The 14,321-nt window shown below is 36.3% G+C and overlaps 4 protein-coding genes across 7 annotated transcripts; 3 read left to right on the plus strand and 1 right to left on the minus strand.

Annotated features, from left to right (window-relative positions):
* Positions 1 to 428: 428 nt before the first annotated feature.
* Positions 429 to 2,363, plus strand: LOC126848648 (protein YIF1B-B). Its single transcript, XM_050589678.1, has 4 exons — positions 429 to 653; positions 992 to 1,080; positions 1,176 to 1,505; positions 1,706 to 2,363. The coding sequence occupies exons 1-4, from the start codon at positions 623 to 625 to the stop codon at positions 2,234 to 2,236; spliced, it is 981 nt and encodes a 326-aa protein (XP_050445635.1). The 5' UTR covers positions 429 to 622; the 3' UTR covers positions 2,237 to 2,363.
* A 629-nt stretch (positions 2,364 to 2,992) lies between these two features.
* LOC126848633 (histone-lysine N-methyltransferase SETD1B) lies at positions 2,993 to 6,658 on the plus strand. 2 transcript variants are annotated; one of them, XM_050589647.1, is made up of 6 exons: positions 2,993 to 3,199; positions 3,919 to 4,581; positions 4,644 to 5,146; positions 5,255 to 5,738; positions 5,853 to 6,215; positions 6,346 to 6,658. In XM_050589647.1, the coding sequence occupies exons 1-6, from the start codon at positions 3,185 to 3,187 to the stop codon at positions 6,409 to 6,411; spliced, it is 2,094 nt and encodes a 697-aa protein (XP_050445604.1). In that variant the 5' UTR covers positions 2,993 to 3,184; the 3' UTR covers positions 6,412 to 6,658. The 2 variants fall into 2 exon arrangements, with proteins under 2 accessions (XP_050445604.1, XP_050445603.1); XM_050589646.1 differs by lacking the exon at positions 2,993 to 3,199 and adding an exon at positions 3,569 to 3,695.
* A 351-nt stretch (positions 6,659 to 7,009) lies between these two features.
* Positions 7,010 to 9,165, plus strand: LOC126848652 (proliferating cell nuclear antigen). The gene is made up of 4 exons (XM_050589684.1): positions 7,010 to 7,402; positions 7,625 to 7,790; positions 7,872 to 8,016; positions 8,863 to 9,165. Exons 1-4 carry the CDS (start codon positions 7,182 to 7,184, stop codon positions 9,114 to 9,116), a joined length of 786 nt encoding a protein of 261 aa, XP_050445641.1. The 5' UTR covers positions 7,010 to 7,181; the 3' UTR covers positions 9,117 to 9,165.
* Positions 9,166 to 9,749: 584 nt separating this feature from the next.
* Positions 9,750 to 13,903, minus strand: LOC126848640 (zinc finger protein 37 homolog). Of its 3 annotated transcripts, none has more exons than XM_050589658.1 (6): positions 13,628 to 13,903; positions 12,118 to 12,359; positions 11,453 to 11,980; positions 11,253 to 11,360; positions 10,998 to 11,162; positions 9,750 to 10,921 (listed from the first exon to the last, which is right to left on the minus strand). In XM_050589658.1, exons 1-6 carry the CDS (start codon positions 13,635 to 13,637, stop codon positions 10,535 to 10,537), a joined length of 1,440 nt encoding a protein of 479 aa, XP_050445615.1. In that variant the 5' UTR covers positions 13,638 to 13,903; the 3' UTR covers positions 9,750 to 10,534. The 3 variants fall into 3 exon arrangements, with proteins under 3 accessions (XP_050445615.1, XP_050445614.1, XP_050445616.1); XM_050589657.1 differs by lacking the exon at positions 13,628 to 13,903 and adding an exon at positions 13,295 to 13,585; XM_050589659.1 differs by lacking the exon at positions 13,628 to 13,903 and adding an exon at positions 13,046 to 13,286.
* Positions 13,904 to 14,321: the final 418 nt, after the last annotated feature.

Raw genomic sequence — 14,321 nt, forward strand, 5'->3', positions numbered from 1 at the left:
TGTACAATAGCGGCTTTCATCATCGAAAAAAATAAACTTGTGTTAATTGATAAAGTTTGTCAATCATTGAATAATTCTAATCCAAATGAAATTGAAAAATAATATAATATAATTTACCTAATCATAACTTACATCTTTTAAATTAAAAAATATCTAGTTTATTTAGAGAAAATTTTGCAATTAATTTCAAAATTTTTCACGTTTTCGTCTTAGGGAAAAAGTTACGTGATCGAAAGATAGGTTCTAGCAATTAAATAATCTAGTTAAGAATATTTTTGTCCCTAGAAAACAAATCTTCCTATTGGACATCAGATATTATATGACAAGTTGTCAGATATCAGCTGATTGGCTACTATTTCAAGAAACTTTCGAAATATTCTAGAAATTCTCTATTCATATCCAATGGACGTCAAACTCATCATACGACAGATGTAATGTCAGTCTACGAATATTTTACAATGACGGACAAAGAACAGAACATGGCAACATATTTGTAATATAAATTCTTAATCTCTCTCATTCTTATGAAAGAGTCGAGTAGGTGCGAGCGGAGTGTATCTTATCTTGTTGAGTGAATAGCTATTGAAAAGCTGTTGAAAAGCTGTTGAAAAGCTGTTGAAACATGAATTACAATCATTCGAATGCACGTCGAGGTAAGCGTAACCTACGAGTGACAGATGTAAATTTAAATTTATATTTCTGTTTTTAGTATAAGTTATTTATACTTATCAATAATTTGTCTTTATTTTTGTTCTACTATATACTTCTCATTATACCATATAACGTTCTTCATTATACGAATATAATTGAATCAAACTTGACTAAATGAATTAGTACTTTTTCATCAATAATATTAACAATGGAATACATAATAATAGTTGCATTTTATTGTAATATCTATTACTGTTATTTAAATAATAACGATTATAAAAATTGCTAAGTTTATTCTCCTTACATCTGTTTTATGTAGAAATTAATTGTGATTTGATAGGAAAACCAAAGAGATTATTAGATCCATCAGCTGGTTTATCTGCACCAACTCCTCCAATGACGCAGAGCCCATATATGTATAACCAACAGGTAAATTTTATAAAATGCATGTTATTTATATTTTACATATGATATATAAACCATACATTGAGTTTTCAATTAATTTGTTGCGATTTTAATTTTAGGTGCCTGTGAATAATGGTGCAATGCCAGAATATGGCTTTAATGTTTCTGGACAGGCACCATCACCATATGGGTTTAATCCACAGATATCAAATTATCCACTCGACAATACTCAAGGTGGGGAATTTGCAAATTCACAATTCGCGACACAATTATTGGCTCAACCAGTAGTTGCAGACATGGCAGTACAGTATGGAAATGCATTAGTTGGTACTGGGAAACAGCATTTTGAGAAATATGTGCCAGTTACAGCATTGAAATATTACTTTGCTGTAAACACAGATTATGTCTTCGCAAAATTAATGCTGTTGTTCTTCCCATTTACACATAAGGTAAGTTTTCTTTAGGTTACTTGTGGAGAAAACAAATACACTGTAGTTGAAACATTGCATTTTAATAATTTTATTATTATATCCATTTATATCTATTATATATGAAAATATATTTATCTAAAATTTACATATTATAAAAACAAAAAGTGTCTCATTAAGGTGTCAATTATGTTAATTAAATTAAATAACAATTCTTATAGGACTGGTCTGTAAAATATGAGCAAGATGTACCATTGCAACCAAGATATGAGAAAAATGCGCCAGATATGTATATTCCTACAATGGCGTTTTTCACCTATGTTGCTACAGCAGGATTAGTTTTAGGTATGCACGAACGTTTCAGTCACGAGCAATTAGGTATCTTGGCTAGCAGTGCTCTAGGTTGGGGTTTGATTGAATTGCTCGTTCATACTGTAAGCCTATATGTGATGAATCTTCAAACGAGTCTAACAACATTAGACTTGTTGGCATATTGCGGTTACAAATATGTTGGTATTAACGCAGCCTTGTTGATATCGTTGTTATTTGGAAAGTTTGGCTATTACGCGATGCTACTATATTTTAGCATTTCTCTAGCTGTCTTTCTGATGCGATCGTTAAAGTTAAGAGTCATTCCGCAAGGCCATAATGCGTATACAGCCTCTGGAAATAAGAGGCGACTTTACTTTATACTGTTCTTAGCTGGTATACAACCCATTCTGATGTGGTGGTTATCATATCATTTAATTTAAATGGCACACACACGCATGTGCGAGAAATTTATAAGACACGCAGTGAAGGGGACAACAAAAATGTATATTTATTATTTGGTTACTAACATCTGTACACTTTTTGTAATAAAATTCGGTATGAATATAATTCACATCATTCATTATTAAAAAATTCTGGGGAAAAAAGAAAAGGTCTGGCAGTAAGATATATTTGTAAGCGTTTGATATGTATGATAGACAAACACGCGTCAAATTAAAAAAAATAAATCGTATTATGTAATTGTAATTAATTAATTATAGTTTTAATTTTTTTTTTATTTAATGGTCATGATACATAAATATATCTAGATAAGAAGCTCAAGTTTTAAATGCGCGCGAATTTCTTTCAGACATGTAATATACTCTGCAATTAATAGAAATTCCTAAAAAATAAATTTTCTCATTGGATTTGCATCTGATTGCATTTTGATTGCATTTAGATAGAGATAGAGAACTCTCTCTCTCTCTCTCTCTCTCTCTTTGTTTCTGCAATTTAATTTTATGTACAATTTGTTTTTGAATCTTTTGTACGTAAAAAAACATTTATTTAAATGTCAAATTGCTAATCGCAGTTCTGAATTACATTGATTAATACAATAAATAATGAAATATATACACATGTTTTTACGGCGATACGCACGCGGAAAACACTCGAATTCCATGCTTATTATTATTGTCACGTGCGCATTCGGGAGTCGCGCGATGGAGATTCGAGCTATTGATCGGCAATGGCGGTAGTACGTAGTACACGTGAAAACGCGAGCGCAAGTGTATCATGATCGAAGTGGGAATTTGAATCCGACGATCAATCGCGCGCGCAAGGCCCGCACGGTCACTACATTGTAGGTGTGCTCCTCGTAAAGTCGCAGAAATCGTACACGCGTGGTCAGCCAACGCAACGGAATCGCGTAAGGTTCGCGATGTGAAAAGATGATAATGAAGAGAGTACGTATTTTATGCGTGTCAATGATCGCAAAACTAAGTGTAATATGTCGTCTGTCATCGCATATACCATTATGTCCGCGTGTGTAATGTCAGTCGTCAGTTCGCGTGACATGTTGCAGATCGATATGTAGCTTGAGCGGAAAAAAAAACGGAGGAACACGGGGATATCCATTGCGGGAGAAACAGACGCGGGAAGACACGATGCATCCGCATATAATGATAATTGCATACCCGTAATTTCGCGTCAGGGTCGGGTCAGGGTCGTTCTTGTTTATTTATTTCTTGCAAAAATTGTTGTTCGGAGGTTGGTATCCCTGGGCTGTCTCTCTCTTTCCCATGTATATATTCATTATATGTACATGAGTACATGTGTATACGCTCATGCTCGCGCTACAATGTGTTTACATTATAACTCGGAGAAACACTATTACCTTATAAGGGCGAATCTCAAATCGAGTATACGTGCAATATGAAGCGTCACTTCTTGATTCGCGCGGTAATGTCTGTCCTCTCTGTCGTCTGATGCCTTGGGATTTTTTTTTTTATTTTTCAACGATATTTATTTAGGTTAGCTTGTCAATGTTGACAATGTTTACTTGATCGCTCCAATATCATTCGTGCAATAAAACGATCGTTCTCCAATTGTATATATTTGTATATATATTTTTAAACCTCGCAAGTCTCTTTTTGTTTTAATTCATGACTTTTTAATCTTTCAGGTATCGGAAAAAGACAATGAAGCCAAACAAACTTTTGTTAAGCAAGAGTCTATAAATTTTGGATACGATGCTTCTTCGTATGCCAATTATTCTTCATCATCATCCTCCCCTTCCACTCAACCTTTACCAGGACAACCACCTTTGCCACCTATGCCACCTCCACCCAGCGGAGTTCCACCTCCGCCTCATGTATTTGGACCAGTGCCTTCCCAAGTGACTCCTATTCAAGCATGGGCACATCCACATGCTCCATGGCAATGGATAACACCGCAAACGTCTCCTTTACCACCACCAACTCCGCGTGAAATTACTAATACTTTTCAAAGAGAAATGCCTCTAAGAGGTAACTATGTACATCGTGAACGGTTTACTCACAATAGAAGCAATATGTATGTTCAGAGGAATAACTTTCATCGTAAAAATAGAAGGTTGGCGCGTTTCGGACAGTCGCAGGGTCAATTCGATCAGGCCGCATACTTTGGCGCGACACTGACAGGTAGTCTTGGTTTAGAATGGCAGAGAAATAATTACACCGCGACAGCAAATGACGCTATAATAAACCACATACCTGTACCTCTACCTAATCATCCTATACCTCCCATTCCACCAGGAATCGTGACCAATAGACATAGCGAAGAAACAGAGGATCGAGATGTGAAAACTGTACGGTGATTATGCTTTGAATACTACATAAATTTTGAACATAATATGATGAAATTTTTCAGAAGGAAGTAGTAAAGAAGAATAAACCAAGGAAACCAATGTCCCAAAGCTATCCTAGTAGACCATGGAATAGAGAGGATGCGGAAAGAGCCTTGAAGACTGAAAACGAATATAACAAGAAGAATAAAATTAATGCACAGAGTTTAATAATTAAGTTTCCTGATCCAGATTTAAATAAAGATATTGTTAGATTATTTCATCCTGGTATACAAAACATACATTTTCAAAGTCCAAGTGGGCCGAGATATTGCTTCATCCAGATGGCAGAGAATGTGAATATTGACGAAGCTATAAAAGATTTGGAGAAAATTCAGTTCGGTGTAGGGAATCTGAAAGTCGAGAGAAAGTCATTAAGAGACGAGGATAATCCGATGCCTGAGGAGATAGATCCCTATACTTTATATATAGGAAATTTGCCCGAATCTGTTAATGTAAACGAGGTTAAAAGCAAATTTCCAACAGCACGAGTAGATGTAGGATACGCGCAAAAGATGAGAAATACCCGGTTAGTTATGAGATACATTTATATATAAATATATATATTGTTAATTCATATAGTCGATATGATAGGATTATTTTTTACGATATTATACTTACAATACATCTGTTACAGATATGCTTTTATAAGATACAATAGCGTAGATGAAGCAATAGCAGCTTATAAACAAGCGCATGACTTGATGTGGGATACAAGAAGTATTATTGTTAGATTCAGACGGCAGCGAGGTAACGCTTGTCTTCCTGGAGAACCTAAGCCTAATGTTAAGAAAGTTAAACAAGAATCAAATAATGCTGCGCAAGTAAAAAAAGAACAGAGTGCAAATCATGTTGAATTGAAGCTTAACGTCAAGAAGTTGAAGGATGAAGGAAATAATGCCAATCAAATGAAGAAAGATGATAAGATTAATCACGTAGATAAATCGTCGACGGATCAAGATGCAAATAGCGTTGAAGCGCGACTGCAAGACAATTCCAATAAGGCACAAAATAAACCAACCTTGCAAGTTCAGGAACAAAATACAAATTCTCCTTCCTCTGTGTTACCGACTTTTATTACGTCGGCTAAAACAGCACAAGAACAACAACAGCAACCCTGGGTAATAGATATAAAATCAATGTTATTAAAATATATGTATTGCAATTGATATGAAACCATTTTATATTCTTTTTTTTATAAAAAAACAATTTAATATATTAATAATGTTTTCTAGACGTCGCAACCTCCTCAGATACCTTCAGCATCTGAAGCTCCACCACCAAGCAGTCCAACTGAGACAGATGCGATTGAAGAAACAATGATGCTTAGTGAGATCAAAGAGGAACCTCTAGATTACGAAGAACTGGACACATCGTGTACTATGCAAGAAATGGACACGTCGTGTACTATGCAATCAGATGATGACGATGACGATGACGACGATGAGGAACCAAATGACACTGACGATGATGAGGATGATAATGAGGAAGACTTTGAAGATGACGAGGATATCGATGATGATGGAAATATAATGTTCAGCGATAAGCAATCGGAAACATTACAAGATAATGAAGATGATGAAGATGAATCAACCGATGTAAGTATAAGGGTGATCAATTATTTCTATTATCTAATTAGAAATTTATATATTAAGATTGATATACTAGTTTGTCAATATAATTCTTTGTACAGAACGTAAGAATTTGATATATGCCGTTTTATTTCAGCACCTCGATCAAATGTTCAGCGAATTAGAGAATGTGACAGGCGATATAGGTTTTTTGGAGCATTAAATAATATATCGTTTTAATGCTCGTGTATCATGCTGACCGATTTTTATGAAGATTAATTTCATATGTACATATAGTTACATAATATAAACAAATGAGACTGCATGTATTTAAATACGATAGTGTAAGCGATTGCAAAGTGTTTAAGCATTTTGTAATTATCATTTTTTTTCCAATGATTTTCAATGAATATAAGTTTAAGTGCGAAATTATGTAAGCTATTGTATTATTAAAATTATTATTTTGTGTACTTTCTCTGTAGTAATCAACTTATGCGTCATATTTTATTCAATAGCCCAATTTAGTAAATATTGAAAAAGTTAATTGTGAAAAAAGCTACAAATACCGCATTTTCTACGTATCCATAATTGCCAATAATATACAATGTCAATTATAACTAAAGAACTACGAATTTGCTGAATTGCAGAAATATAGCATTTAATATTTTACAAATAATGATAATTCTTTTTATGTACATATGTATGTAAAACCATAATATGAAAAACTTGATTCTTCTGTTGTATATAATGGATTGCAATCACGTTGAATACCGGATGCGAACATTTTGTGTAATTTAAGAATGCCATCTACTTCCGTTTTAACTGACGAGAAAAGGCGGGTAATTGTGTTCCGAAGCCGCGAGAATGCCTGTTGCTTTGTGTTGCTTTGGTTGATGTATTTTGCAAGTGTGTTGCATACGATTTTTCCACATTATTTTCTGTTCGAAGTAAGCTTGAGTATACGGAATCTAGCAAGCAGAAACAAACGGCAATATGTTTGAGGCACGTCTGATACAGAGCGCGATCCTGAAGAAGGTGTTGGACGCGGTGAAGGATCTCTTAACAGAAGCGACGTTCGAATGTTCCGACTCGGGGATTCAGCTCCAGGCGATGGACAACGCTCACGTTTCCCTGGTCTCGCTGAATCTCAGGAGCGACGGCTTCGACAAGTATCGTTGCGATCGGAATTTGTCGATGGGCATGAGCATCAGTTGGTGAGTCGAATTTCGAATTTTCAAGGTTATAATCCGGGGAATTTTCTCGAAGAAAAAGAGTAGAATTACTAAGAATAAAGTACTTTCCTTTCTTTTGACTGTCTCTCAATATTTTAGACACTTTAAAATGAATTAAATACGTACATACAACAGATTTGAGGCAAAAGAAAGAGAAAGGACTGCGGAGGGAGTGAAGTTAAAAAAGAAAAAATGTTTTTTCAGTATGTCGAAGATTCTACGATGCGCTGGTGCGGAAGATACAGTGACCCTCAGGGCGTGGGATAATCCTGAATCTATCGTTTTTATATTTGAATCGCCAAATAAAGATAAGCTCGCCGAATACGAGATGAAGCTAATCAATATGGATCAGGAGCATCTTGGCATTCCTGTGAGATATAAATAATGAGATGATATTGAAAATACATAGTTTTCTTTATACATGATAATTTATTATTTAATTGTTTTTTAGGAAACCTCTTATTCTTGTGTTGTGAAAATGCCATCTGCAGAATTTACTCGCATATGCAGAGATTTAAGTCAATTTGGAGAATCTATAACTTTTGCCTGTACCAAGGAAGGTATAAAATTCAGCGCAACTGGTGATTATGGCTCAGGTAAATATTTTCTATATGTACACTTTAAAAATAGATGTGCTACAGATAATATAATATAATATATGATACAATATATCATATATACAATTTATGTTTTATTTACATCATTAAAGTAAGATGAGAGGGAGAGTATATATATATATATATATATATATATATATATATATATATATATATACTGTGTTATCAATATTTTCCTTAATATTGAAACTTTCTATGTACTTTACCTCTACATAACGATAGATTAAAGTTGATTGCAGGAATTGATTTGTAACATTATTAACTAAAAATATATTTGAAATGCATATCTTTCTATTAATATATATGTATGATATGTTTGAAAGCAAAAATTATACTTGTTTGCATTTTATTCTTGTCAGAAATATTTTTATTATAAATATTTGATTATCAAAATATTGTGTGTGTGTGTGTGTAAAAAATGAAACTAAGTTTTGTAGATACATTTATATAGAGAGATACTCAAGACTAAAATTGAAAATTTTGTTGATAATGCTTATAATTGTGACACAGAAGATGTTGCATCTCATAATCTTACTTCTTTTATATTTTAAACTAAAAGATACAGAGATCATGGTAAATAAAGTTTAAATTTTTAATGGTTTGAATTGAACTTTATTGTATGAACATAACTGTGATTCATAAAAGCTATTGAAATTGGTTAAGAGAGATATTATCAATAAAAAAATAATATTAGTTCTCTATTCTTAAATAGTTTTCTGTCAGAGTCACTATTATATTCTCATGATAGAGTTAAGTTTAAACCATTATTAAATTTAAAGTTGATTATGACTTATACATGTTTCTTTTTTTTATTTTTTTTTGCAGCCAATATCAAGTTAGCACAGACTGCAGATGCTGATAAAGAAGAGGAAGCAGTAATAGTTAACATGCAGGAACCAGTAAAGTTAACATTTTCTTGTCGTTATTTGAATTGTTTTGTGAAGGCTGGTCCTCTTTGCAATCAAGTTCAACTGTCCATGTCTGATGATGTGCCTTTAGTATGCGAATATAAAATTGGTGATATTGGACACATCAGGTATTACCTGGCGCCCAAGATCGACGATGAGGAGGAAAATTAAAATAAAAAATAAAATTCGTATACATTGAATTATAATTATCAGTACCGTATTAAGTTACTTATTGCTTTGGAAAATGTGTCCTAGTAATTTTTTTACACTTATATTTATTTCAATAGAAAAAGATGAATCGGCTTGACACGTTAATTCTAATAAAAGGACAATACCATACATATATTTTAATAATGAAGAGAAAATTAAATATTCTGTTATTAATATTGAGGTACAAGTAACGCAAAGTTAGAAGTACTTTTAAGGTAATATATTATTTGAATTTTACATTTAAAAGTTATTTGGCTTGTCACAGTGCTAGCGTAATGCAGAATTGACACTAAAATTTATAGTAGAGTGACACAATAATGATTAATATAGCAAAATGGTGTCATCTTCTTAATCAATATTCATATTGTTACTGTTCCAGAGACTGTGACAGTATTTTGATAATATCGCATTGTTTTTTTTCTTTTTATATGTAAGAACTCAATATATCTCCAAAAAATTTGATAAATTTTAAATATTATGTTTTATATTTTTATATAACCTAGCCTAGATCGAAGATTCCAAGTTTTGCTTAATCTTATTTCTTATACGTTTGTGTGTATAAGCTATTTTAATATAAAAATACATAATTAACTTACGAGCTGAGGGAATGAAAGGGCTATCATGGATGGAATAGCCTAGAAGTATAGTTAAATCTTACATAATTTGGATTTCTCGTATAATTACTCTAAATAATTAATTAATTGGTAAATATCGATTTATACTATAGAATTATTTTACACGCAAGCACTCCTCGATCGACAGATCTTTATAAGTAGTAAAATCATTCACCACACATTTATTCTCCTTGTACTTAAAGAAAAAGTTTCTTTTTAAATTAGTAACTTTTTTATGTGTGTTCTACATTAGAGGAAAAGAAGAGAAACAGTTGAAAACACAACAAAATGAGAGTTTTGGCAATATTAATCAGCCTCTTTGGTATTAAAGCCCTGATATTGCTTTCTTGTTTTAACTCAATCAAAAATTATTTAACGAGAGAGGAGTTCTATTATATATTTTTTATACACGATTAAAAAGAAGATTATTATGTTATAAAGAACGCGATAATTCTACCCTTTTTAGAAAAAATAGTTTGTATTATAGATTTCTCTCCAATATGCATTGGGAATTTTTTAAATGCGCTCAGTTATGCTTTTTCAGTGGAGATTACAACACAGATCTCGATTTTTACTAGTTCCTTGTCACATCACGCTCCGATTTGGCATCCTTTTATACGTTATATAGATACGCGTTCAGTCTAGGTAGACATAATATTGAACATAGATAAGATACTGTATAGTCTCTCCACGACTGAGACGCCATGCAAAACAGAAATATATATATCTATATGTATACTTTTCGAAAAGGAATGTGAAGGGCCTTTAAGCGTTCGTGCTACCATTACTCCCATATAAGCTGGGATGTACGTATTTATCATGCAGAGTTCTTAAATGCCTCAATAGATTGCTCTTTACATTGAAGCCTTTTTTGCAGTAGGAACAGAGGAATGGTTTCTCGCCCGTATGCGTTCGCTGATGGATGACCATGGAGGCATGGCTTGGGAATTCCTTTTGACATATGTTACATAATTTTTGGTGATTGTGCACCCTCTTCGGCTTAGGGGGCGCCGAATTGTTCATCAAGGCCAGCTGCTCCTCCGTGTGCTCTGTCTGTATGTGACGTACCCACTCCTGCGGCGTGGAATACATGTTGCCGCATAGATCGCATTTCAGAGGTGGGAAGTCCTTGCTATCGTCATTCACGTCGTCCTGAAATCATCGCGTTTCATAAAGTTTCGCTGATATATCTACATGAATCAAAATGCGTTTAAGGAAATTGAAATACCTTTCGTTTCTTTCTTCGATTTTCAGTCATATCAGCGTGCGTGAATTCTATATGTCTCACCCAATCTGATGGTCTGTTAAACGTTTGACTACACATATCGCATGTCAATGGTGTATATTCCTCTTCTTCCATATCTCCATCTTCGTCCGCGCTATGCACAATCTCCTACAAAGAAAATAATAGGAATTGTTATTGCTTCTCATCTCTTCATTATAAAAAGAATAAGTAATTTAGTAATAGTTTTTTTTAACTCACTGGTTTGATATCAATCTCGTGGTCTATCGTAAGCGATTCCGACGGATCGATCGTCTCTTCCCAATCAATCGGCTCATCCTTCACTAATAACTCCAAATTTAGTTCCGTCTAAAAAAGGAAAAACAAGAATCTTAGATTTTCTATGAACGCCTCTTTTTTGCGTTATTATAATTAAATCTATAAAAAAAACACTGTCTCACGTTTTCGCCACCTTCGCTCTTCGACTTGTTCGATTCGACGTCACTGTTAACAGTCTTCTTCTTCTTGCCGTTCGTCTCGAGATTCTCCTTGTTTTTATTTTGCTCATTATTTTTATTTTCCTCTAAAATCTTCTTGGCGTCGGATTCGTTGGTCTTCTCTTCGATGATCTTCTCTGTGCTCTTCCTCTCAACTGGCTTCGAGGGTTGTACATTATTTTGGCATGCCGTGGCCGCCTGTTGCGCGTTCTCAACTATTTTCTCGGTACTCGGTTGTACCAGTTTGATTTTCTGTATTTGCCCGGTCAGCTGCGACGGTTCCCGTTTGTCACGTTCAATTTTCTGATTGTTCGACTGTATGTTTTCCTTCTTGCTACTACCGGTGTTCGATCTCCACAGTCCACGCACACGCAATATATCGCCAGCTTTCAAGACTCCCTCCAGCTGATCATTCGTCACAGTAGCTTCGCCACTATACATGTACTGTATCAGGATTTTTAGCGTACGGTATCCAATTTCTGTAGGAAGTACCTAAAAAGAACAGAACAATATCCTCGAATCGTCTATAGTAAATGTATGCAACGCTAGTTTCGAATTGATAATCGATTTCGTAACGAATAAGAAAAATGACGTAATTAAAAAATCCGGCAAATTTTTATTATACCAACCACGATTATTGGAGCATTGGTGTTCGCGCCAAAGTGGCACGTCTGGAAAATGTGACTTAGGTACGATGAGCAGGCCGCGAGGACGAACCGATGAGCTGCCACGTGCCGGCCGCAGGACGTGGCCAATAGAACATCCGCAAAGGACTCCGAATGAAGCAGCGTCGCGACGGAGCTATGCAGATGCGCTCCATAGCTGTGCCACTTGAGTTGATAATTCTCCGAAGCGGCGATTGCCATCTTTTCTATTAGACAAAAGCGTGGTCTCGAATTAGATAGGTGTGAAAATAATTAAATAGGTATGAGACAAAAAGATAACATTGTTATCCTGTAGTATTTAGCGCTAAATGCACATTCCTCCAATTAATTTATCTAATCGATACAATTTTGATGTAGAATAAAAATCGGAGAAATGATGTATATGTTCAATTGCAGAAAACTGTAATGCGTTGACGAGCCTATTTGCGTGGCGATGTAATCTCTAATTGATAAACCGATTAAATTATACATTTGGCAGGATATGGCAGCACATGGAATGTGTTTTTTGTCAACATCTTGTTATCTATATCGATCTATCGATTAAACGATTCCGGATGATTATCTGCAAAGGCGGTTTAGAAAGAGAGGCTACACGTCGCCATGATCCGCCACATTCGATCTCGCAAGTGAAGAGCGTCACGATCTAGCGAATGATCCTTCGCCGCGTGATCCACGAAGATAAAAAAACTTCCTGTCACTTTCTATCTTCACGTTATCTTTCTACTGCGACTATATCATAATAATCGCGCAAACTTGATGTCGGCACACTCGTGTTACTTCAAAATTATACAAATCGTTTGAAAAATCGATACAAAGAGATATGACAAATACTTTCTCGAGAACGACTACAATATCATTTGAATTGGTGGGATCGTTTAAATCCTTCACTCACGACTCGAGCGGAACTGTCGAGCTGTTTCCTCGATCACGTTTGCGACGATCCCGTCGACGTTGTCGTCGTCGCCGCCCGTATACAGATCAATGCAGACCGATAAGTCGCGCAACGTGATAAACTCGCGCGCGGTGTCACTCTCGCCGCCGCGAGATTATTCCCCGATCTCCATACCTCGCCGCGCATTAATCGAATTTGCAAACTCAATCAGGATGCGCAGGCATCGGGGTTGACCGCCCCGTCCTTTACCGCGAATCCGGCGATCCGACACGACACCCTTCATTCGCACCCTTTCGATACCGTGGTTGGGGGTCGCGTGTACTATTACGTCGCGTATATGTATATATATATATATATATATGCGGATTACACCGGAAACACTCTATCGCACGTCTTGGCACTGAAGAAGAACCGCATTGATATTATCGCTCGCTCGTGAATCATCTACGGGGAGAAGAGCGCGAGAGAATCCGTCGCGACGAGCCCTCGATCGCTTCTCCCCTCTCTCATTCTTTCTCTCTCTCTCTCTCTCTTTCTTGTTCTGGCCAGACGTCTCGTTTTTGCCGTTGAATTGCGATTTACCTGAAAACATCGGCGCACACTGGTAACGATTCGCAGGATTCACTCCAACGTGATCTACTTGAACGCGCGATTTACACGCGACGATAAATCAATCCGTGAATAAGACGTAAGATCAGAACGTCGACGAAGACGAGCACTGCGTGCACGAGCGCGGCGTATCTCGCGCGCGTCGTCGGTGTTTTGAAAGGCGCTTGGCGCGGACAGGACGGGGCACGGGGCAGATACGAGCATCGAACGAACCGCCGCGTAGGGGCCTAAAAATCGATATTTCGGTCTTTGCTCCATCCTCTCCGCGCGCCGTGTACGGTGCGGTGCGGTGCGGTGCGGTGCGGCGCGGCCGTGGCTCGCCAGCTTTCGCCGGCTAGAGAGGTAGAGGTAGAGGTAGAGGGTAGGGTATACCCCCCTGTTCATCATCGATTTTCCCGGCTACCAATCGCACGCATCCATTTATCGCATCGATCGCCCGAGCTGATTTCAGCGTTTGCGTCTGTACGTCCATCCGCCCGCTCGCTCCACGACGATTCATGCACCCTCCCGACGATTCCCTCTCCTCCCCTCGAACCGTCAGTTCCCTATACCTCTCTTCCTATCCTCCCCACACGCTGGGATACCCTTCTCGCGACCCTACCCCTTCGTCGAGGCGACCCTCGCCGCCGCTGCTTCGGTTCTCTGTATGTTCGATCGTAGATACGAC

Source organism: Cataglyphis hispanica, chromosome 4, assembly GCF_021464435.1.
Source record: "Cataglyphis hispanica isolate Lineage 1 chromosome 4, ULB_Chis1_1.0, whole genome shotgun sequence".
Taxonomy (NCBI): domain Eukaryota; kingdom Metazoa; phylum Arthropoda; class Insecta; order Hymenoptera; family Formicidae; genus Cataglyphis; species Cataglyphis hispanica.